Source organism: Sorex araneus, chromosome 3 (assembly GCF_027595985.1).
Source record: "Sorex araneus isolate mSorAra2 chromosome 3, mSorAra2.pri, whole genome shotgun sequence".
NCBI lineage: Eukaryota > Metazoa > Chordata > Mammalia > Eulipotyphla > Soricidae > Sorex > Sorex araneus.
The window spans coordinates 119,999,553-120,025,793 of NC_073304.1; the positions used below are offsets into that span (position 1 = coordinate 119,999,553).

General features: G+C 47.8%; 1 protein-coding gene across 4 annotated transcripts in view; it reads right to left on the bottom strand.

The window, feature by feature from the left end:
* Positions 1 to 26,241, bottom strand: part of SGPL1 (sphingosine-1-phosphate lyase 1) — a 65,881-nt gene that overhangs the window by 32,924 nt on the left and 6,716 nt on the right. For 2 of the 4 annotated variants that reach the window (XM_055130808.1, XM_055130807.1), the window contains one exon: positions 5,059 to 5,221. In XM_055130808.1, coding sequence (XP_054986783.1) covers positions 5,059 to 5,221 — 163 coding nt within the window. Of the gene's footprint in view, positions 1 to 5,058; positions 5,225 to 26,241 lie in introns of all 4 variants that reach the window. The other 2 variants (XM_055130805.1, XM_055130806.1) reach the window with 1 other exon arrangement.

Below are 26,241 nucleotides of genomic sequence, written 5' to 3' on the forward strand. Positions count from 1 at the left end.
TATTCCCTCAAAGGGCCGGAATACATATGCCCCAAATTCAATTCCTGGTTCTACACAGTCCCCTCAGCACTGCCAGGTCCTACAACAAAAACATATATACATATATATCATATATACATATATGTATCTTGGTTGTAGCATATATACATATATGCTAATTGCCTCTCCTTTTATTCACAAAAGCAGCACATCCTGACACTGTTCTAGACACTGTTTTTCTACTTAGGAATATTAGACTGAAGATATAATAGTTTTACCTGTAACACGACTCCCAGAGTTTGGCTGGACAGAGCGGGCCAGATGGTTTTGTGCCTGGGGTCACTAGGGTGACCAGTACTATTTGGGGAGCCAGATGGCAGGGGTATCACTCAGGGCCCTGCACGTATGCTCTCCCACATGGGCGACGGCCCAGCCTCATCACTCACCTTTACAGAGCAGCCCGCCATGTGGGAGTGCCATGACCTGCTTAACCTTCCCCTTCCTAGAACACGGCTATTACAAACCACATGGCCAGTCGGCTTCAGAGGAAATGCCACACTACGCACACAGACACACAGACACACACACAAGTGTCTCCATCTGCAGGATCGATTCCTGGTAGCAGGATTATTTCATCACACAACAATGACCTCGAGAATTCTTCACCCTCCCACTGTTTCCAGATGTCCAACATTTCTCTTCCCTCTCCCCAGACAAATGACTAACCCAGGCTGTTCTCCAGGCCTGGAGATTTATCTAGTCTCTTGGTCAACACACATCCTGGAAATATTTTCTGAATGTAATAAAGGCTTTGAGAAAACCATGCACACCACAGTCCCTTCTGTTCTGTGAGTGCTGTGGAGGGCCAGTAAGGAACTGTGCTCTTGTCATCTGGGTAATCACAAATGCATGGCTTCCCCATGAACCGCTGTCTCTCCTACTGCATTCAGTTAAGTCTCACTGACTGTGAGGCTGGCACTGACACATACGACCCAGAGCAACCAATTATCAAAGCGTCAATCATTTGCTCAAGGCCAGATCAGAGATTTCATGGAAGCCTTCATTTTTCTACCCTGAGACCCCTAGGTCCCTACAAGGTTTCAAAAGCAGAAATTTCGAGGTACTCCCAGATACGGGTAGGTGAGGTGCCAGGTGAGACACGCGCTGGGCAGAGCCGGCTGCCTTCCTGTTGGGGAGTGGGCTCTCCCCTTCCCGGCCGGCAGCTCGCAACAGGCAGCACGAGCCGTGCCCTGCTTCTGCAGCTTCCACACAACACTGCATCTTGGCAAGCTTCAGCTGAGACTACTCCTGTCTCCCCGACACGGCCTGGCACCACGGCTGAGATGATGGAAATGCCTAAAACAAAACCAGGTAACTGAAAAAGAGACTAAAGACGACGACGACGGGGTTGAACCCCTTAGTTTATCATTATGTTTCAGTTCTGCAGCGCTCCCAGGCTTCCTGTGCGACACACACTCTCAGACGGGCCGCCAGCTTGCTGCAGACCCTACCTCCCACAACACTGTCCATTACAAAAGACTCTTCCTGTCTGTATGTTAAATATTACCGTGAGAGACCGCTGGATGAGTAGAGCCTAGCTGGATATTTAACCTGATTACTATTTGACTACTTTCAATAATTTTAAAGCACTAAAGATTCAGGGTCTGGGACTAGATTCAGCAGGAAAATGCCCCACGTGTGAGGCCGGAGTTCAGGCCCTGGGTCTGTGTATGTGTTCCCTGGTGTCTGCATGTTCCCTGGGGTGTGTGTGTGTGTGTGTGTGTGTGTGTGTGTTCCCTGGTGTGTGGGGGTGGGGGGGAGATCAGGATCACTTCCTTATTTAGTAGATGAGACAGAAAGATACCGAAGGCTCAGCAGACGGAGGCCGCTATCCAGGAGCACAGTACCATGCTTAGGAGGGAAGGAGAAACAGCCTCGTTTGATGAGCGCCGAGCCAGAGTGCACTGGGGAGAAACAGCAGACAGATGTGAAAGAGCATCACTGATGTGCGGGATGCGGAGGACCAGAACGAGGGAATGCTCAGTATCACAGCAGGGCACCTAACTTCTGCTGACCCTAGATCACAGAACTGGAAAGGACAGGGAAGGAAAATCAGGGGAGAAGAGGAAGGCGGGGGGCTAACAGGGACTGGGGCCCAGGGCCTCGGGCACTGGTGGGGTAGAGGTGAGGTATGTGGATATAGCCAAACCACAGTGGGCAGGGCTCTTGTCTTGCATGCGTCTGACCCAAGTCTGCCCCCTGGCATCCCGTATGGGCCCCCCAGCACGGTCGGTAGAGATTCCTGAGTGCGGAGGCAGGAGTAACGCATTGGCGGGTTTGTACCCTAAGCATATAAAATAAATAAATCAACCACAGGGCCAACAATACTCTAAGCAGGAGACCAAACCACAACAACCAAACTTTAAAGTGTGCCTGTTGGGGCGAGATCAACAGGACCCAGGGGAGCGGATCTGCCTGGCACACAGTCAAGTCAGGTTTAATCCCCGGCACCCCACATGGTCCCCTAGCATGGCCAAGAGTGATCCCTGAATACAGAGTCAGGAATAAGCCCTGAGCACTGCCGGTGTGGCCCCAAACCAAACCAAAACAAACAAAAGTGCCTGTTAAGGCGGGGGTTTGGGGAGTGGCGGGGGTGGCGGGGAACCTGGGGACACTGGTGGTGGGAAGTTGACACTAATGGCAGGATTGGTACTAGAACACTGTATGCTAGAAACTAAATTATAAATAACTTTGTAAATCATGGTGCTTTGATAAAATAATTTTTTCTTAAACACTGAGCTAGAGAGATGGTACAGCAGGCAGGGTGCTTGCCTTGCACACTGCCAAGCACAGGTTAACTGCCAGCACCCCATTTGGTAACCCAAGCAGTGCCCGGGACAACTGATTCCTGAGGACAGAACCAGGAAGAAGCCCTGAGCACCGCCGGTGGTGGTCAAAATATGCAAACAACAACAAAATACTAAAGTGGGCCAAGTGATAGTACAGCAGGTAGGGTGTTTGCTTTGCATATGGCTGACCCGAGTTCGATCCCCAGCATCCCATATGGTCCCCCGAGCACTGCCAGGAGTAATTTCTGAATGCATTGCTGGGTGTGACCCAAAAAACAAAAAACAAAAAACAACCAAAGTACCTAAAACGAAAAGAAAATTGACTATAGCATCAGAAATGAAGAATCTAGAAATGCAATGACGATGTGGGACTGTCCTAGGAAGACTCTCTCTGCAGTCAAAGTCCTGAAGAGGCACAGAGAGGTGACCAGGCTGTGATGAAACGGACACACCAGCGAAGAACAACAGTGCACACTCTTCCAGGTTCACGTCCCCCTCACACAGATGATGCCACACAACTCTCGCATGAACCAAGGGCATGGCAGGCGTGCCATGCCCGCTGCATCGGGGAACAGAAGGCGCTGCTGCTCCAGGTGCTCACCGAGCCCTCGGGTGCTTATCACGTTCTCTCTCCATACAGCATCCAACTTTGGGTGCTAAACTACAACACAGAGCCGGGATGTGAGCTGGCAGAAGTCCGTGAGCAACAATGTGGAGAAGCCGTGACCCTGACCTTCCTCCCATCGCCTACCCTTCTTACCTGGCCCCGTGTCCTCCCTGGGATCCAGCCCTGCGCGTGCCCCTCAAGGGGATTCCAAGTTCCAAATCTCAATCTCTCGCTGGCTCAGACTTTAGACTCCTCAGGGGCAATATACTAATAATAACCTGGATTGTTCGGTGATATGGAGGGAACAAAAAACCCCATAAGGAGCAAAGTGCTGAAATAATTGGCCATTCTGCCAAAATTATCTTCCATCTCTGGAGAAAAGACAACTGTATCTCTGACTTAGATTAAGACTGCATGTGAGGAGCGGCAGAGAGATAGCAAGGTGGGTTAGGTGCTTGCTCTGCACACGCCCAACCTGGGTGCGATCCCTGGCACCTCATATGGTCTTCAAGCACCCCAGAATCAATCCCTGTGCGGGGCGAAGAGGAAGCTCTGAGCACATCTGAGGCAGGGGTGGCGGGGGGAGGTGAGAAAAGAAAAATTGGCATGTGAAGTCCTGGGTCTAATCACCAGCACTGCTAAACAGACAAACTCAAATTGCATGCTGCAAAATAAAAATTGTATTTTGTGTGCAATGCATATTATACTTTATGAAACTACATGTACTAAACTAGATAAAATTGCACATAATCGGTAATTTCTTCTTAACCTAAAGAAATGATGCCAATGTAGAAATAATACAAGCACATAAATAGGGGCCGGAATAAGAAAACTTAAATGTTAGAAAAGGGAAATTCACCAACTGATCACTAATGGACTTCTCCCAGTCGGCCTCTCTGAGTCACTGTCCAAACAGCGCACAGATCAACAACACACTATCAAAGTTCACTGTCCCCTGATATTGACTCCATCTCCCAAGAGGACAGAGATCCCAGGGGACTTGCACAAAGATCTCCTGAGCAGCCTGGGGTAGGCCCTGGCATTGAGAAGGCCTTCCGAGGGGCCTGCCCTGAGTGCCCCCCAGTTTCATGGAATCTTTACTAAAATCATCACGGAGAGCGAAAGCAATCACTCCTGCCTTGGGAAGCCTATGTGATACGGTTAGATTCTAGGCAAGAACTTGGGACTGGAAGTGTTGAGGCCGGTGTGATGGCTGTGAACCTTCACAATGACCAGCTTCTGGGAAGTGTTTATGTATGCGGCAAGTCCCCAAAACTCCGTGGAGCAGTCACAGAGGGATGACTCTGCCGGTCTGAAGACAAAGCCCACTTCCATTAAACAGATCGCTTTGTTTTTTTGTTTGGGGGCCACACCCAGCAGTTCTCAGGACATTCGGGTGCTGGGGGAACATAGGGGATGCTGGGAATCGAACCTGGGTCGGGCCAGGTGCAAGGCAAACCCCTACCCCTGTACTATCGCTCCCTCCTCCACCCTAGTTCCTCATCCCAGAGAACATATTTACAAGTCAAAACCAAACCAAAAGATAAAATAAAGTAGTCCCATCTGTAAGGCACACTCATGGGGAAGTCCTGCCCCACCCTTCCCGAGGGCCAATATACTTACTCTCAGGCTGGAAGACAAACCCGTAGAGCCACACGACCAGCAGGGTCCACAGGACGCTCCAGGCAATCAGCTGCCAGGGCTCGTACTTGGTGCAATGCCCATTGACATAATCTTTGGCCTTTGTGGAATATACCTCCAGAATCTCAAAGTAGGGCTCAAAGGTCTTCTAGAAATACAAGGGGGGAAAATATATGTTCAGAGGAGAAATGAAATCTGTTCCTACATTTTTCCCAATTGTCATTCTTCAAGCGCCAAGGCCACTCACAGTATCGCCCATCCCTGGACATATCTTATCATCATGAAACTCCTCACAAAGTCTGTCCCGGTCGCCCCAATGCGTGTGCTCTCTGACACGTGGACTTTGACAAGATTTCTGATCTGATACCTAATCTGTAAAACAGAGGTTAAGCTAGATCATCATTTCGATCCTAAAACTTCTGAACCACTGCAGCATTCTGGGTCACACTCTCTGAAATAATATTCTCGACATGAGTCTTTCCCTTCTCTGCTTGATTTGAATGTTTTCCATCCTCTAAAGATCAACAAACTGTTTCCATAAAGGGCCAGAGAGGAAATATTTTAAGTTAAGCAGGCCAAACAGTCTGTTACAGACTCAACTCCGCTAGCTTGGCACAAACACAGTCGCAGCTGGGGCAAACAGACAGGCCAAACGTTCCAGCATGCTTTCCTTACGTATGCTGAAAGCTGAATTGCATTTAGTTTCACAGATCGCAAAAAAATTTGAAACAAATAAAAATGTGCAAAATGCCCTCTTTAACACTGTACAAAAACGGGCAGTGGGCCAGCTGACACATAGGCAGTGTGGTCTTTTTCTCTTTTTTTCCCCGACTGAATTGCCATTAGATACACGGTTACAAAGCTGTTCATGATTTGGTTTCAGTATACAGTGTTCCAACACCCATCCCTTCGCCAGTGTACATGTCCCAGCATGACGTCCCCAGGTTCCCTCCCATCACCCCCCACCCCTCGCCTCCTCTGTGGCAGGTAGACACTTTTATCTTCTCTCTCTCTCTCTCCTCTGTCTGTCACTCACTCTGTCTCACTCACCCTTGCACTCTCTCTGTCTCTGTTTCTGTTTCTCTTTCTTTCTCTCCTTTTAGGCATTGTGGTTTGCAATATGGATACTAAAAAGGTTATCAGGTATTTGCTTTTCTCTCTCTTTTTTTTTTCTTTTTGGGTCACACCCGGCGATGCTCAGGGGTTACTCCTGGCTCTACATCTCAAGAATTACTCCTGGCGGTGCTCGGGGGACCATATGGGATGCTGGGAATCGAACCCGGGTCCGCCACATGCAAGGCAAAAACCCTATCCACTGTGTTATTGCTCCAGCCCCAGTATTTCCCTTTACCTACTTTCAACACTTGGTTCTTGTCCAGAAGGATCATTTCCAACTGTTACTGTCATCCCGGCCCCTTCTCTATCCTAAATGCCTTTTGCCCCCCAACACACCTGTGGCAAGCTCCCAACCACTGACCAGTCTTCCTGGCTCATTTTTCCTGGCCTTGGATACTAGTCTCATACTGTATAATATTTTTAATATCCCACAAATGAATTATGTCATTCTACATTTGTCCCTCTCCTGACTCATTTCACTCAGCATGACACTCTCCATGTCCATTGATTTATAAGCAAATTTCATTACTTCATTTTTCCTGGTGACTGCAACGTATTCCATGTGTAGACGCACCATAGTTTCTTCACCCATCAATCTGTTCCCAGGCACTTGGGCCTATGGTCTATGACTTCTATTCAGGGTCCTTATTTGACTAAAAAGACTCTTGAAAGCCATGGAGAGTATCTTCTTTTATGTACCCATCACAACTTCACACAGAAAGGGAAAATCCTCTCATCTGAAAATTTACCAAAACCTATCACTCACAAAAAATTCACCTCTTAACTATTAAGTTTCCCTCAACACCTGTTCGTGCCACCATACAGAGTTGGTCACAACCACCTCCAGCCTGAGTGTGCTGTCTGAGTGCACGTTGATTGTGTGGCTGGATCTCAGAAGACAGGTCAGATCTGAGTTATATTTACAAGCCCCCAGATTGCTCTGCACAAAACTGCCCCTTACCAATGGACAACCAGGTATGAGCCTGCAGTGACAAGACACGAAGTTGCCTCACGGGATGGGGTAGAGCCGGCCCTTTCCTCCCCTGCCCCAACGAGACCCCCAGCCGCTGCCCATGAACGGGCCCTCTGGCTACTGATCAAGTGGCTTAAGCCATGATTCGAGAGACTCAGAAACAAATCTTGGAACCCAGCAGCTTTTGGAAGAAATCCCTCCAGATTTAATTATTAGGGGCTGGAGTGATAGCACAGCGGGTAGGGCGTTTGCCTTGCATGCGGCCAACCCGGGTTCAAATCCCAGCATCCCATATGGTCCCCTGAGCACCGCCAGGGGTGATTCCTGAGTGCATGAGCCAGGAGTGACCCCTGTGCATTGCTGGGTGTGACGCCCCCCCCCAAAAAAAAGCAGATTTAATTATTAAAACTTCAGAATTCCACAATCACGTGGCCGCGATGACATCATATGCTATTCATAATCAGCAACAGAATACAATTTGTCTAATGTTGCCTTTTCGGCAGATCTGAGTGCTGGGGTAAAATCCCAAATAATAATGGTGGGTCTGGTGTCAAAATATTGACTTTGATTACAAAGCAGAGAGCGAGTAATGTGGAAATCATCAGCCACACAGGTAGGGGGAAGGTGTGGGATAGGGGTTGTTGTTGGTGGAAAATGTGCACTGGTGAAGGGATGGGTGTTTCATCATTGTGTGATGGAGACTTAAACCTGAAAGCTTTGTAACTGCTCTCACGGTGATTCAATAAATAAATTATTTTTTTTTTTAAAAAGCCTGTCCCTTATCCAATTACTTTGCCAACGCTTACTAAACACCCCCAGCATCGGGAAGTGAGTACAGTAGGGAGAAGGTCAGCCTTGCACAGCCCAACCTGGGTTCAATTCCCAACACCCACTATGCTTTTTTTTTTTTTAAGTCACACCCGGCAATGCTCAGGCTCCTGGCTCTGCACTCAGGAATTAATCCTGGCAGTGCTCTGGGAACCATATGGGATGCCAGGGATTGAACCCAGGTTGGCTGCGTGCAAGGGAAATGCCCTACTCACAGTATTATCACTCCGACCCCCAGCACCCACTATGGATGTTCCCCTGAGCACTGCCAGGAATGATCCCTCCTGAGTACAGGGCCAGGAGTAACCCCGAGCACCAGAGTTTGCTCCCCAAACCCAACCAACAAACATAAACAACCCCAGTGTTTTAAGCGTTAGAGTGGGGGAGAGGACTATCAATACCATCCGAATATATCATATATCATCTGTCAAATTTATAAAAGCATAGATTCTTGTCCATATAGAGCTTTTATATACACGTAAGAAGGACATAAGTGAAGTTTTCAGGCCACTGGGGGAAAAATCCATCTAACCAGTAGAGGGAAGATATAAGGCAGAGGATAAAATCTAAGCTAGCTAAAGGGTGAAAGAATGATCTAAGAAAGCTCCCCTCCAAAGGAATAGGAGGCTATCCTGAAAAGTGAAATACGGGTTCACTTATCTAAGTGAAATAAATAAACTGGGTTCCCCTCTGGAGAAGAATGCATGTCCAATGAGCTCGCTCATGTGCAGGCTACGGAGAAACAGGGAACAGACAGGATGGAATGAGGACAAGCCCCAGGCCTCCGAAAGAGAAGTCATCTCTCCTGCCTGAGCAAAATAAATCTGAAAGACCTTTTTGGAGGTGAAACAAATCAAGGGCTTGTTAACTCATTAGATGGACGTAGCGTGGAGTGGGGCAGACGACAGAGAGCTCCAGTTTGAGACACTGGTGTTAAGTGGTGTCGCCATTCACCACGACTGAGTAGGACGGAAGCTGAAGGGAGGAGAGGAGAGCTCTGAGAAAAGATAATGGTGCACCTAGTGAAGACCTACAAGCAGTAGGAGTGTGGAAACTTCAAAGACAGGTGGCCAACAAATGTTTGCTGAAAACATTCATCTCCCTGGCTCTGATTAAGCCACAGTATAATTGCCATTAGGCAAGTACTGGGTTCCCCAGAGGGCAACCCAGGGAAACAACTTATCTGCAACCCCTTTAGTTCTTGCCGAATATTCCCCAGGGCTCACCGTTGCTATCAACACCTTTAATCTTCCACAGCAGCGGGAGAGCCAGGCAGGAGTTGTGAAGGACCAGCTCCTGACGAATCCTTACATCAGAGGTATGTCGGGGTTCCCAGCACTATCATGAATCCTCCAAGTGTTAAAACTGAGAACAGGGGCTAGAGCAATAGTACAGTGGGTAGGGCATTTGTCTTGCACACGGCCAACCCTGGTTTGATTCCCAGCATCCCATATGGTCCCCCAAGCACCGCCAGGAGTAATTCCTGAGTGCAGAGCCAGGAGTAACCCCTGAGCATCGCCAGTGTGACTCAAAAATAATAATAAAAAAAATCTGAGACCAAACCGAATGGGTGAATGCATGATAAGAGAAGATCATTTAAATGAGTCATTTCCTTCTGTGATACTAGTTCCTAATTCATTCAATACCAATGTCAAGCACTGTGAAAAGTTTACGAGTCCTTTACAGCACTGACTAGAAACAGTAACAGAACCATTAGGAAGAGAACCAAAAAAAAAAAAAAAACATTCAAACTAATTTAATAGTTCAAAGCCTATTCCGATATGAAGGCCTTGCTAACACTTATAAAATTATGTTCAGCAATGTAATTTTCTCAGTAACTGCTCTGAGAGATATATTTAATACTATACTAAGTTCCTCCCTGGCCAAGGAGTTTCTTTTCCTTTCTCTTCTGCTTTTCAATAAATTGTTCCAGTTCCTTAAAAAAAAAAAAGAAGAAGAAGAAGATAACAGGAGTCCTTGAATTCAAAGTCCTTGAAAACACCGTCTGAAGGAGAGATATGTTTCTGTACTTTCTCACTCCAAACACAGAATCTCAATGGACAGAGTGCGTGTTTTGCGACTGGAGGCCTGTGTTTGATTCCCAGCGACACATGGTCCCCCACAAGAAGCCAGGCACCAAGCAGGGTAGCCCCCTGCAAGGTTCAGCTCTCCCACAAGAACGCTGACGGGGAATGATACAGGACCCTGGGCAAGCCCTAGAGAGTTTTTGAGCAGGCAACCATTTGGCTCTAGAAATGCCAACTCCCGGGGCGGGGGCGGTCCTCGAGTGGCCAGCACAAGCCTAGCAGGTGTGAGCCCTGAGTCTTGAGGCAGGCCCCAGCATCACCAGGCCTGCACCAGGCTCCTGGGGACCTGGGTGTAGCTTCTCCTGAGTAAGAAGGAAAAAGAAACACTACTCCTGGCTTCCACCCAAGGTTCCACTCAGCTCCTGGCAAACAAGCCCAAGCAAACCCCTGAGCTCCAGCTCCCGTGAAGAAGCACCCAGGACACCGGCGGCTCGCTGCATCTCCAGGCTCTGCAGGGTGATGTATGCTGTCTCTGGGGGCGTGAAAAAAAAAGGATGAGCAGGTCCTCGGGGACCTGACAAGTGGCACGAGCCCCAGGCGGGGTGCTGATGCAATAGCCCAGCCCTCGGGAAGCACAGATTTGAAACGCTGCGGGAAACGTGACACACCAGTCCCACGTCCCCACCCTCTGAGGTCCCCAACGCAGGGAGGCTGGCTGCAGGCAGGGGGAGCCTGATCCAGAACCCGCTCTCTGTTCTCACAATTCACGGCAGCAAGCACTTGACACGGCACTACTCACGGCCGTCCCAAGAGTTTTTCTTTCCTAACTAATGTTCTTGGCCATGTCTATACGCTGGATATACGGTGCAGTTCATAACAAACTAAATCGGTACAGCTAGGCCATGGCGAAAAACCAAGATCTAGAAACACAGGAACTTAAAAAATAATTATGATGACTATCCCTCATCATGGCTTTTGTTTACAGTAGGAAAAGCTTTGTCTCTGTACACCAACACGTACACTTCCAGCCTCAATGCTAGCTTCCTGCTGGACTCAACCTCCTTGGCTCGCCTCTGGTAGGTCGACCCTGACTGGTCAGCCATGAAGGCCGTTAGCCTCCTGAGCATCTCCAACGTATCATCTCACCAATGTGGCCTCCACTTCCCCATCTAGAAGAGGCACAGGATAATAGGCTTCAATGATGCCAGGCAACCGTGTCTGTGTCTATGTGTGGGTCCTTCTCTCCAGCCCAGACAAAACTGCCACGGGTCACACAGTCCTCCACACAGTTACAGAAGTGGGGGAAATCCTCCTCAAGAGAAAAAGAGCAAAATGAACACTGCATTTGCCCAACAGACATGTATAAAGATGATACAAAGAACACCATACATCTCGTAAACTATATTAAAGGAAAACCCAAATAAACCTTAGTAGCACGAAGATACAAAATATTGACGGCAAATGATGATGCGTAGAGAGGCCTGTCTCACCTAGCGCTTCCATCTCTAATCTAAAGATTGAGGATTTAACTGAAGCCTAAGAAACAGTCAAGCAGTCCAGAATTTATACTCAACAATCCTAATAGTGATTAGACCACTAATCTTGGAGGCTATGGGACCATAAGAGTCTCCTCTTCCCACCCTCTCCCAGGCCCCGTCAGTTCAAGGATGTGAGACACATGACCGGAAGGAGCCCTGCTAGCCTGGGCCATGCAACACTGCAGACGCACAAACTTCAAAGTTGTCCAATACAGCCCAAGAGAAATGTATTTTATATCACAATGGCACACAAGGCAAGAGAAACAGAAAACCCCCAAATTTCCAAAATAATGCCTGGCTACTACTTGATGCACTTGTTTCTATTTCTTCCTTTCCTGTTGGGTTTGTGTGTGTGTGGGGGGGGGATGTTGTTTTTAAAAAATATTTGATCTCCCAAATGGATTCTGTGTACTTCTAAATGGATCATGACCTCCTGGTTTAAAACCAAGGACTTTGAGGGCCTGGAGCAATGGGCCTACAGTGGGTAGGACATTTGCCTTGCACGCGGCTGACCCAGGTTCGATTCCCAGCATCCCATACTGTCCCCTGAACACCACCAGGGGTAATTCCTGAGTGCAAAGCCAGGAGTAACCCCTGTGCATTGCCAGACAAAAACAAAACAAAACAAAACAAAAAAAACTAAAATAAACCCCAAGGACTTTGAAGTGATTTTAATCCTGGCTTCCTTAAATTTAGGAGGCGGCTGTGTATCTCCATGAAGGGGGTAGACACCACTAACATTTATTTTCATTTGACACAGCAAGGGTGCATTTTATACTTATGATTTATTCTGACAACCTAGTTGTCAGGCTGGGGTTATGATCTACTGAAGTAACGAGTAAATCCAGGAGATTCAGAATTCCTTAGCCACACATTTTGGTCCTATTGGGACTAACCAGCGAGCCCATAATATCACAGTAATACTTTCAGTTCTCAAATCAGGTCAAGGGAACAGGAAATTCTACAAGCAAAATCCCCTTGGTGGCACTATTACCTATTCACCATTAAAAAAAAAAAAAAAAACAAAGGACCGGAGCTGTAGCATAGGGGGTAGGGTGTTTGCCTTGCACATGGCTGACCTGGTTTCAGTCCCCGGCATCCTATATGGTCCCCCGAGAACTGCCAGAGAGCCAGGAGTAACCCCTGAGCATCTCTGGGTGTGACCCAAAAAGCAAAAAGCAAAAAATAAAAACAAATTAAAAAAAAAAACCCAAATCAACTTATTTGAGAGCTAGTATCATAGCATTACACCAACTACGCACCACCTAGCACACATTATCCCCCTCTCCCCGCCACTGAATTGTTACCAAATTGTCCCAGGGGACAATTTGTCCCAGTTACCAAATTGTCCTAGGGGAAACATTCAAAAATGAACCATCAATAAGGGCTGGAGCGATAGCACAGCGGGTAGGGCGTTTGCCTTGCATGCGGCCGACCCGGGTTCGATCCCCGGCATCCCATATGGTCCCCCAAGCACTGCCAGGAGTAATTCCTGAGTGCAAAGCCAGGAGAAACCCCTGAGCATTGCTGGGTGTGACCCAAAAAGAAAAAAAAAAAAAATGAACCATCAATAGATGAGAAAACTACCTAAGAGGACATTTCCAGAGCCATCCTGGAGGTTTCCTTCCTCTGGGCCAATACAAACGGATATAGCCTTCCCCTATACTGGCGTGGGCACCACCTGGACGGATCTCATCAAATGGAAAGGTGGCTCCCATCAGCCCTTCCCACAGAGAACTTCCCTGCAATCTCGCCACTGCTCTCCAGACGGCGGGGCTTTCTACAGGTTTCTGACTTAGAAAACCACAATTTTCTGAGTGCCTGCTACGAGCCCCTATTCCCAGGGAGTGGAGGTCATTGTTTGTCTGACTTATAACTTTCTCTTCTCTTTAAAGATGCTGGATTAGGTGACCACCGGGTAATACAGGGGAAAAACCAACAGAGCAGGATGAAGGGTCATGGCAACAGACACAAGAAGATGAAGCGCTTACTCATCTGAACAGAACAGCCATCTCCCACCATTTCAACAACCGCCTAGGGTTATGACCTTGCAAATGATGAAAGCGGGAACACAAAAGTTAAGAATGATTTGCAAACAGCCAGTATGTGGTACAGGCAGGCTGAAACCTGGACTTCACACACAAAACTGAATCCCAGGACATTGAGAACCATCTCTCAATGGTTCAAAGGGCTTCAAAGCAATAGAAGCATTAACTAGAGGGTTTTGACAGAAAAGAAGAAAAGAAGGGGGGGGGAGAAGAAGAAGCAGGAAGCCAATGCAATAATGTCCTTTCTCCCCCAGCTCCTTTTATATTTAAAAAAACTCAGGGTGGGGTTGTGGTGAAGGCTCAAATAACTGCAGTGCATGCCATGCATGCATGCATGGAAGGAAGCCCACGCTGGTCTCCATGCACCTCCAGGAGTAACCCCCAAGCAACATCAGGACACACACACACACACACACACACACACACACACACACACACACACACACACACGGATATTTAAAAAAAAAAAAAAAAAGAAGAAAGAAGGATCAGCAGGAGGAGAAGGAAGGAGGAAGAGGAGGAGACAATCCGGATAAAGATCAAAGGAAAACATTTTACTCTCCAAAGATGGACTCTATTTCTGAAGTGCAAGGAGACACAGACTCCTTGCCAAACGGAATGTAGCAATTATGCTCAGCTGATTAAAACAAGCACTGGTTGGCTCAGGCTCTGGGGCTAAAATTCCGGGAGTTGTTTCTTTCGGCTCCAGCAACAGCTGTGTCTCTGACTGCCTCTGGTCCCCACTGCTGACCACACCCACACCTACGGGATGGTTTTTAAGTTAGTCACTCATTCATTCAAGGAAAAATTCAGCACAGGAATGCCTAATACTATCACGGCGGAATCACCGTAAAAAATCTTGTTTCTGGGGGAAGTTACTTCCTTACAAAAGGTTCAGCTTCGAAAGCGCCCCGTGCCTTAGCATTTCCCCTGCACCACCTACCCAGGGCTCTTTAATTCAGGTTGTTTCTCAAGGGACAAAGAGAACACACATTAGTCAAGGGGAGGTGACCCTGGGGTGATCCACGGGTGGCACTCGACCCTTGAGAGGGAGAATAATCAAACAACTGGTTCGAATCTGAACTCTCACCGGTGGGTGCAGATAAGCACACGGGCAAGGGCGCCGTGGTCCCCCACCTGGGGGAACAGCATCTCCACCAGGTAGGCGCTGCACAGCAGTGCTGCAGGGACTCGGGGCTGTCTGGGGAAGGGCCTCCTCACAGGTACCTGCCATGCCCTCCCACAACCCCGCAGGGCCCGCCCGGGACTGAGCAAAGGACAATGGTGGCTGATCTAGCTTCTCACACAGCAGTGGCCAAGCCACACCCCCTCAGGCCATATGAGCCCCCCACTCCCCCTCCCTCTCCCCCTGGTGAAATGAGGTGGCTCAGGAGCACTCTGGGCCTCCCAAAAGAACATTACAAAGTGTGGAAACGGCCGGACTCAACTTTCCAGCTCTAAATGCATTCCCTCCCACCCCCACCCCCCTTCCCAGAGCCAAACTCTCAGATGACACAACCAGAAGACCCTCGGTGAGTTCAAAAGTCACCTAGCTCCCAGGCTGTTGCAACAAGCGCCCCGAGTCCCTATTCCCACCATCAGGCAGACAAGCTGGGGTTCCACCAAGGCCCAGTGCCTCGGGATAGTAACTGCTATTAGGTTTCCTCAAACTGCAAACCGCATTCTTCTCTCAGCCAGAGACTCACAAAGGCTACTTACTTGCTTCCAAAAGAAAGAGGAAAGAAATGAGTTTCAAACATATTATCAGGAGAGTGGTCTGAACCATCATAAATGTTGCAACCGGAAGGGAATCCGATTTGGCCATGAAGAAATCAAGGTTTGCAGTCAGGTCTGAAAACTAACAAATTTCCCAGGAGTCAAACTCTGTTGACCTTCTTTCCAGGGGAGCGTCAGAATCATCCAAGGAAGCTTGCTTTTCCTTTCCAGAACATCTCACCCTGGGCTGATGCAGTAACAGAGAGGGTGTGGTGCTTGCCTTGCACCCAGCCAACCCAGGTTCCATCCCAGCATCCCACAGGGTACCCCCGCCAAGCACCACCAAGAGTGATTCCTGAGAGCAGAGCCAGGAGTAGCCCTTGAGCATCGTCAGGTGTAGGCCCCAAACCAAAAAACAAACACACACAAAATAAAATTAAAATAAAACCCAAACACCTCAAATATCTCACCTAGAAGTTCAAGAAACACAGAAAAAACATCAGAGGTTATATATTCTGACCCCGCCCTCCCCACCCCCAAACGGCATCCCTGGTCAGGAACCCTTTCTGTATCAAACTCCCTCTTATAAAGGTTACCCAATAGATTTCTAAGGCCAGAGTTGACTCACTGACCAACCAACCACACTGAGCGCTATGGTCCATTCAGACCTACCAGGAACCCTTCGAGGCTGGGCCTAGTCACAAACATAGCAACCCTCAATGACACCAACTATGTGCTGGGGTGACACTCAGTCTCCACCAGACACTACAGAAGTCCCAGTGTTGCCCCTAGTCATGCTGCAGAGATGAAAGGGTTTGTTTTACGTTTCCTTCCACTTTTTTCACCTCTAATACAACAGGATTCAACATGCAATGGTTCTTCCAGAAGAACCAGAAATCCGAGCCTTAAAGCCGGACCAGGCTGTTGAGGAAAAGAAAAACCTGCTCTATCCAGTTCACCAGTTGCCCGCACAGAGATCAAATGGTTCTCTGCAGAAGGCAATGCAGATTAGGGCCGGAGGCTTAATTACCTAGAGACCCAAAGAGTTAATTTACTGATTCCACTCTACTTCAGCCGAAAAGCACAGCAGACCAAGCTAATTGAATCAGAGGCTCTTCCACAACACAATCTGGTAGGACTTCACAGTGCAAAGTAAACAGGGAAGAAAACACTATTGTCTTCAGTGCCCCAAAGGTATCACAGTTTATCAGCAAAAACAGATCACAAGCCCAAAGGGAAAAGTCCCCGGGGACATTAGAGGAGAATTGAGCAACAAATCCAAAGGCAGCTCAGCCTCACCAGCACTGGAGCACTGGAGCACAGCCCCCCAGTTATCCGATTTGATTTGCTCCAGCGGGCACCAGTAAGGTCTCCATTGTGAGATTTGTTACTGTTTTTGGCATACTGGATACACCACTGGGAGCTTGCCAGGCTCTGCCGTGTGGGCGGGATACTCTCGGTAGCTTGCTGGGCTCTCCAAGAGGGACAGAGGAATCGAACCTGGGTTGGCCGAGTGCAAGGCAAATGCCCTACCCGCTGTGCTACTGCTCCAGCCTACCATTTCTTAGGAGGTGAAAATCAAACCTTATACTTTCTCCCAAATTCAACCAGAGGAGTCCAGAGATCCAAGTGTCTGAGGAAAAGCAATTTAACAGTCCAAGTTTTCCCTTCTACCCTTGCCTCAAGGGTCAGACGCAGGCCCAGAGAGACATCTGAGCGGGCTGGGCCTGAAGGAGGCTTGGGTTCCATCCTTGGCACCACACGGTGCCCTGAGCACTGCTGGGAGTGACTCCTCGGAAAATGAAAACCAACGAAACTCCTCATATATAAAATAACGGCAGGTTCAGACCTGCAGTGAGGTGCTCGGCCAAGGTGCATCCGTGGCAGGGACCATGGGAAATGCTCCATGTCAGAATCCCACGCACTGATAACACTGCAGTGCGCAGTGTGGCCACCTTGTCTGGCCTCAGAGAGAGCCCAAATGTGGAGGGCCACAGGTCCAGGGAGATGGGCACAGCCTGCCCTGAACACGCTTTTCATTCTCTGGGCACCTGGTACTACTGCACCTTTCATTTACAAAGGGCCAGGGTTGCCTTTCATAGGGGGCCAGCACCTCTCTCACTGTGCGCTACTCAAAGTCAACCCTGGACACAAAGGTTTTGTAAATAGAACCACCACCACCAAAAAAAAAAAAAAAACCCACAAAAATTTTTTTAAATGGGTTTTGGGAGTGGGGGTCATCTTATTTTTAAAACAAGTTTTGAAGGTAAAAAAATTGAAAGAAGAAAAATCAGGTATGTAGGCAAAGTCCCTTTCCACAGCATGAGTGAGCCCATGAGTGCCCCCTTTGCCTAGAATATTCCCGTGTGTACTTCACGACAGGGGGAGCAAAAGGGCCACAGGAAGGTGACGGAGGCCCAATGTCCTCCTGTCCCTGGAGGACACTCGAGGCAAGTTAAAGCTTCTGAGCTCTGAGACACATATATGTGTCACTGAGTAACTCTGGAGCCTCTGCTGAAACACACCAAAAACGACTGCAGGGCAGGTGAGTCATGGGCAGAGGAGCAGGCCCAGAGCGGAGCCATAACAACATTCAAGGATTTGTTAACAAATGTCTGCTTAGCCTACAACAAGGTAAACTGAGGACCTAATCCCTAACTACTGAGCAAACGGAAGTTGCCAAATGGCTATGAACTCCCAGAGTTGGCTGTGGTCAGAAGCAAAATGACTTACCCTCCAGACACGGAGGTCACCTTTCCAAGCACAAAAGAAGGGGGTCAGCCGCTGAAGACCAGAGACAAGCATTTCCTCAATAAATAAGCCCCGCCTGCAAAGTCCCCAGATTCTTCCCACAGAAGGTAGAAATCTTGACGTCCCCGAAAGTACCATAACTGGAGACATCGCCAGTATTGCCTCCTTCCCACACTTCCCAACTAGTGGGAGTAACAACCTTTGTCTCTAAACGAAGAGACCTGAGAGCTCCAGAAATCCTCTCTCCTCATCGGGCGCTAGTCTGAGGTGAGACGCACAGGGAAGTGCGACCTGAGAAAGAGGCCAAGTCTTTGTGTGGGGGGTTTCTAACACGCCCAAAAGCATAAGCCAGAACCAGCCTCTGTCCATGAGCAGAGAAACACCCTTCGACAGCTAGTCTCAAGGAGCTGCCCAAACGCTGAGGACAGACCAAGTTTCGCAGCTGGAAGGCACCTCAAACTCTCTCAGTAGCTGGCTGAAAGGGCAGGACAAATACGTGCTCTTCAGTACGTGAGGGGTCGTGGCCCACCCTGGCGATACTCAGCCCAGTGGACCAGAAGCTCATCAGCGTCATTCGGAGACCTCTAGGGCCACATCTGGCAGGGCCAGGGACAAACCCAGGTCGGGTGTATACAAGGCATGTGTCCCAACCCCGCTGCTATCTCCCAGCCCCATCACTTAAGAAATGCTTACATGATCCAAGGTATGTATAGAAGTAGGCGTACAAATCACTTATAGATTAAAAAAAAAATCACAAAGAAGTTTAACTGACCCCAGCACTGCTTGTGGTCCCCCAGTACCAAAAGGAATAATACCGGTTCGCTGAGCACCACTAGGTATTGCCATGCTCCCCTCCAAAAAAAAGAAAAGAAAAAATAAATTTAAAACAAGTTTTAAGGATTTTTCCACAATTCCCACATTGAATTCCAGAGCTGTGACCCCCTGGTTGAAGCTAGGGTCTAGGGCATCTTCTGGGTTACATGATTCTGATTACGTGGAAGCTATTTTATAACTGAATGTTGTGAATATTGAAAGCCATGCAAACTATAAATGTAAAATCTACCACATCCAGTAAGGCGCAAACACCTTCCTTCTCTGCTATCAAAGAAACTCATTCACGTCTATTTGCATGTTCATGTAAGAATTCCTGATCCATAAATGTGTCCACTCTTGTGAAATCTCCTTAGCACCTGCAAAAATATCTGCCTAGTTTCTTCATTAGGAGTAAAATAAGTAATCATGTGTTTCATTTTATATTCATATGAGTATCATAATTTTACCTTTTGGCAGGGGTGGAGACTACCTCTTAAAAAAAGCTGAATCTACTCATAGGAAAGATGTGGGGGCTCAGGAATTAGCTCAGTGGTAGAATGTCTGCCTGCTTTAGGTGCACAAGTCTGCGAACCCCATCCTTGGCCCTGCCCCCATCACTGAGCACAACCATACAACCACCACCCCCAGCCGCCCCCCCACCCCATCCCCCAATGCCGCTGTAAGCAACCAATCTGAGAACTGAATCAAGGTGGTTAAAGGTTGCAACTTCCTGTTTTAAGATAAGTAACCTGTGACTCCAGTGATGACAGGTCTGCTTGAAATCAACTAACAAGAGTCCATCCTAAATAGACTCACTGAGCTGTTTCCTCTTTCTTTCCCTTGTACCTACTGACATGGAAGTGAACTTACTGAGGTGATCGTTTCACAACATGCGTAAGTCAACACAGTGCTATCCGTCCACAGCAACTCAACTCAACTGGAAAAGGGGATAGGAAACCTGCATTTTCCATTCCTCCTAATTCCCCCACCACAAATACTTGCAAGCATAAAATCTTGCATATACATTTGCAAGGCTTAGGACCTCCCAAAGGCCAGTCACTGGGACCTGTATTCCCCAATATCTCTTCTGTGAAATGAATCATAGATTAGCCTTAACGTTAAAAACTACCCTATTATATAAAAAGTCAATCCAGTATCCCTCCAGTCTCTGTAGGTAAGAACAAAACAGAAACACTGTTGAGTATCTCCACTATTGAAAACTCTCCAAGAAAAGCTCTATGACTAATAAAAAGGAATGAAGTTCGGACACATTTGAAAATAATATGTGAAGGGGAAAAAATTATGCTAAGTAAAACAAGCTAATCTCTCTTGTGCTCTGTCTGTCTCTGTCTGTCTCTGTCTCTCTCTCTCTCTCTCTCTCTCTCTCTCTCTCTCTCTCTCTCACACACACACACACACACACACAGATTCCAATTACAGTCTAAGAGAATCTAAGAGAAACAGCAGCTTGCTGCCTGGGGCTAGCTAGCACACTGCCACAAGGCAGTGACAGCTCCTGAATGTGGGGTTTCCTCTGAAAATGTTCTGCCACCACCCGTGGTGATGGTGTACAAGTCTATGAGTGTACTAAAAAACACCAAGTAGTATATTTCATAATTGGGCAACTTTATTTATGTACACCAAATGTACTCGCAGCTCAGACCAAGAGGCACAGATTCTTTTTTTTTTCTTTTTTTTTTTTTTTTTTTTGCTTTTTGGGTCACACCATTATGCACAGGGGTTACTCCTGACTCTGCACTCAGGAATTACCCCTGGCAGTGCTCAGGGGACCATATGGGATGCTGGGAATTGAACCCCGGTCAGCTGCCTGCAAAGCAAACTCCCTACCTGCTGTGCTATCACTCCAGCCCCGAAGATTCTTTATATATACACGTTTTCTTTCTTTTTTTTTAAAGGCCTCTCTGGGGGACAGCAGAACAGAAACTGCAATTTCAGAGGTAATGAGGAAAGCTTTGGAATCTAAAAGAAATCTAAAAGAAAGCTCCATACGAATGTAAAATCAACTTAGAACTTTGTAGGCCTAGACAAGAACTAGTGTAAGCCACACAAAGACCATTAAGGACTCGATGAGTTTTGCTATCAAATAGTACAATTTTGTAAGCATCTAAAAAGAATTGCTGATTTTTAAAATGATTATCTAGAACATTTTCAACACCACTTTTCCTCCCTTGGGAGGTCAAAGACATGCTTCAGCCACTACAGAATATCTGAAAACCTCAGCCCGAGTCTGAGCACTGTCCTCACACCACCCCTCTCAGGACCCAGCGGCCTCTCTGAGGCTCCAGGCCAGGTGCTCCAAGGCTGGCCTAGGACTGTAACCTTAAGTCTTCTTAAAGACTGAAGACTCTGGCACACTCCTGAACCTCTACACAACTGAACGTTGTTCATCAGCAAAATTAGAGGCCACTGTTAAAATTTCAGTAAAACTTGGGGCCAGAGAGACGGTGTAATGGGTAGGGCACTTGACTTCCATGCAGCCATCCTGGGTTCAATCCTGAGCATTCCGAGTGGTCCCCTGAGCCCTGCCAGTTGTAATTCCTGAGTGTAGAGCTAGGGGTAAAACCTGAGCACTGCTATGTGTGGCCCAAAAAAAGGGGGGGGGGAATCAACAAACAGCTTCTGGGGAGGGGGCGGAGGTGGGGGTGGGGAGGAATCACCATTCACTAATCAGGTTACTATAAATACTAAATGAGACGTGGTGATAAGAAAATGAACAGATAATAAGCACTTACTAAATATCTAATGACTCTGAATTCTCACACAAATATTTTCTTTTCCTCTTCAGTAAGCAGCTGTACTCAAGGATTACTCCTGGCTCTGGGTTCATGGAATGCTCCTGGCCCTGTGTTTAAATAACCATCTGAGGTCAGCCGAGGGCAAGGCAAACGCCCCCCCTACTATCCCGAGAGACTACGGCCTGGGCGCCCTGGCCTGCATCTTCTTATCGAGGATCTATGGGATACAAACTGGTAGAAACACCTTGGGAATCTATTTTGCAGTGCAGTTCATGAGGTGTGATTCTAGGTACTTACCAGAAGACTAAGGATGCAACAGTGACCTTTCAAACAGCCAAAGGTAGAGGCATACATACGCATCAGCTACAGAATGAGAGGCTAACAGACGTACACACTATGAAACTACACTGCTAGTAATCTGGAGAACTACTGCCACATGGAACACTGGCAACATTAAGCCTGGCTGAATCTCAAAAAGCTGAGCGTGCAAGGCAAGTGCCCTACCCACTGCACCGTCTCTCCGGCCCCAAGTTTTATTGAGATTTTAACAGTGGCCTCTAATTTTGCTGATGAACAACGTTCAGTTGTTGTAGAGGTTCAGGAATGTGCCAGAGTCTCTCAGTCTTCAAGAAGACTTAAGGTTACAGTCAAGGCTGAGGTCAGCAGTTGGGACTCGGCCGCCCAGGCCAGCCTTGGAGCACCTGGCCTGGAGCCTCAGAGAGGCCGCTGGGTCCTGAGAGGGGTGGTGTGAGGACAGTGCTCAGACTCGGGCTGAGGTTTTCAGATATTCTGTAGTGGCTGAAGCATGTCTTTGACCTCCCAAGGGAGGAAAAGTGGTGTCGAAAATGTTCTACATAATCGTTTTAGAAATCAGCAATTCTTCTTAGGCTCATTCGGGTAAGAAAATACACCGTATGTTTCCATTGAGTTGAAGTTCAAAAATCGGGGAAACAAATCGATAAGGAGGAGTAGGAAAGCTTTTGTTAAAACAGGCCTGAGATGGTGACAGTTTTTCTAACTTTGACTTAAGCAGTGAGTACAATTATTGCCAAATAAATTTTCATTAACTGGCACAATTCAGATGCCCTTTACAGTATGCAAATCATACTTCAAAAAAAGAAAATGCCACAGTCTTCTAAAATCCCCAAAGTGATCTATTCACATCAAAGATAAGAGGGGCATCAGTAATAGTGTATATCCAGAGAGTAAGGGCCTTGTTCCTTATATTGTGGCCCAGAGACCCATAAGGGGTTGCAAAACTTTAAAAAAACTGGCTTTAAGATATTTTTTTTTAGGATGTATTATCAGCAAATGTTTGGTCTGCATACTGAGCCTGGCAAGCTACCCGTGGTGTATTCAGTATGCCAAAAACAGTAACAAGTCTCACAATGGAGACGTTACTGGTGCCTGCTCGAGCAAATCGCTGAGCAACGGGATAATGGTGCCACAGTGATATATGCCCACGATGACGTTAAAATGTCTCAGACAAAAAGAGGATGGTAGGTAGGAGAGGCTGACCCAGCCCTGGCGAGGCTGACTGCCGAGTCTTGGCCTGTACAGCAGGGCAGGGCCTCGCTCCCTCCAGAAACACTCCGACTGCCCTCTCCACGGCCAAAGCAAAAACACAGAAAACCTTAGGGGGAGAGCTCCAGTTACCAGGTGAGATGCAACAACTTTAATTCCTATAAACCTTGTAACAAAATCTCAAAATGCTTTTAAGAATGTCTAATAGAACTAGCACCATTCAATAATTGGAAGGCACAAAACTTGGAAGAGACACTCATAAAGCACAAGATCTAAAGAGTCAATAAACATTTAAAAGCACCTTTAACCTTGTCAAGGATGCAGCTGAGGGGGAAAGTGGCTGTCTCAAATGTAGGAGGACCTAAAATGGGAGGGAGAGAGGAAAGAAGGGGCGGAGGGAGGGAGGGAGGGAGGGAGGGAGGCAATCAATGACTTGTTTGGGGGGAGTCTGAGGATATTGGATTGGGCACTGGGTTCTCCTGAGAGCTGGGTGTTCTTGTGCAGCGAATCTGGTGTTGCTGGGACCCCATGACGCTGGGGACCACCAGGGACACCCCAACCAGAGGCCAACCAGGGCTACATCCAGGTGTCAGGACAGTGGTTGTGTGGTTCAAGCCAAAGCATTGCTCCACCCCCTTTGAGCTATCCTTCCGTGGGCAGAAACCTATTCAATTTACGAGTGGACCAAACTGGCAAAAATTCAAGACTTACAAATAATCAAGTGTGCCGGTCTAAGAATAAGAGCCTCTCACACTGTTGCTAGAGGAACCACCAGCATCGCTCTCTTTACAGAAGCATGGCACTATCAAGAAGTCGAGGATGTGTGTCTTTCCAACCCAGCAGCTCCACACCTCAGTGTGATCACTTGCTAAGTGTGAGCAAGTTCAGGATGATATTCAAAAAGCCTCCAAATTGGAAACTACCAAAATGGCCATCTGTCAGTAGAATGAATAAACTGTGGTTTATTCATACAATGAAACACTACACAGCCATGAAAACGAACTATATTACATGCCCCATCATGGAGCAATATCAAAAATACTGAGCAACAAAGGAAAATCAGAACATATTCACATAGATATCTGTTATACCAAAATCCATGACTGGCAAGTTAAAAAACTAAAACCAAACTCAGAATTGTACATATAGGTGATAGCTCAGGTGTTTTTTAAAAACAGTAAGGGAACAATATTTTTAAAAATCAAGGTAATAGCTACCCCTGCGGGGGACGGAAGGGGACATAATGAGGGTTATAGGGAGTATGGGATGGGAGCAAATGTATTTATTAACCCAGAGTGTGTGATATGATTATTCTTATTAACATTACTATTATTTTAAAAAAGTGAAACTCCCCCCCACCCTCAACCCCCGCCCCAAGGGACCCAGCCCCAGCAGCCGACCTCCACTACCCAACTGCTGCCACGGTCCAGGCCGCTTTCCGGGGCTCTGGCCAAGCCACAGCATGAGTGAAGTCCCATGGGACCCAGATAATGCGGAACGTGAACTTTGTGACCTTGGACTCTGGACTCACCGACCGACCAACCGCCCAACCGGAAGCAGAGATCCTCTGCCTGCTATCCCCCAATCTCTGGTGTGACCCAGGGTGTGACCCAGGGATCACACCCATAAGCCACACCCTGCCACACCCTGCCAGCACAGATAATCTCCTCATCGGCCACCCTCCAGATTTCAATGGCTGCTCCTCCCAGACAGGAGTAAAAAATGAGGCCCCCCTAGACATGCCACTGGACTCTACACAAAGCTGTTTTCACTTGGGGTTCCCCAGAGCGGGGCAGGTGAGAACCCTACCCACCCCAAGGGACCCAGCTCTGGCAGCTGACCTCCACTACGCAACCACTGCCACGCTCTAGGCTGCTTTCCTCAAAGCGGCCGCATAACACATAAGACACTTTCTACCCATTTTCCATAATGACCACACCATATGTATATATATATATATGTGTGTGTGTACACACACACACACACACACACACACACACCTCTCAGAGCACTGGGCAAGCTACCAAGAGTATCCCGTCCACATGGCAGAGAGCCTGGCAAGGTACCCGTGGCATATTCGATATGCCAAAAACAATAACAACAGCAGGTCTCATTCCCCTGAGCCTGCAATCGTTGGGAAAGACGAGTAAGGAGAGGCTGTTAAAATCTCAGGGCTGGGAGAAATAGAGACGTTACTGGTGCCTGCTCAAGTAAATCGACAAACAACAGGATGACAGTGACAGTGACAGTGACAGTGATTTTTTTCAAATATAGGCACCGGGGCTGGAGCGATAGCACAGCGGGTAGGGCGTTTGCCTTGCACGCGGCCGACCCGGGTTCGAATCCCAGCATCCCATATGGTCCCCTGAGCACCGCCAGAAGTAATTCCTGAGTGTAGAACCAGGAGTAACCCCTGTGCATTGCCGGGTGTGACCCAAAAAGCAAAAAAAAAAAAAAATCAAATATAGGCACCTACCTTATATGCACTTACATATTGCATATCTAATAAATTTCTCATGGAAATGACTCGATTGGGAAAGGGAAGAAGACTCCTCTCTACTTTTTCTGCTGCGGCAGACCCGGCTCTCGAGCACAACGCTAGCTTCCTGGATGAGGGCGGACTGTAGTCTGGCAACAGAACTCCAAGACCCAAGCATGGCCAGAGCAGTCAGAAAGGATCCGCCTGTACCTATCCTACTGAGAGAAGTGTCTTTCACCTTTTAAAAATCTTTCCTACTAGGGTTAGAGAGACAGTATAGCAGGTAGGGTGCTGGCCTTGAACTCAGCTCAAGTAGGTAGTCCAAGCACCCCATATGGTCCCTCAACCATCGGCAGGAGTAATTCCTGAGTGCAGAGCCTGGAATAACCCCTGAGTATTGCCAAGTGGGGCCCCAACACCAAAAAAGAAAAGAAAAGAAAACTTCAATTAAGAAGAAAATCTTGGTTGCGCCTGGATCGATAGCACAGCGGGGAGGGCGTTTGCCTTGCATACGGCCAACCCAGGTTCGATTCCCAGCATCCCATATGGTCCCCTGAGCACCGCCAGGGGTGATTCCTAAATGTAGAGCCAGGAGT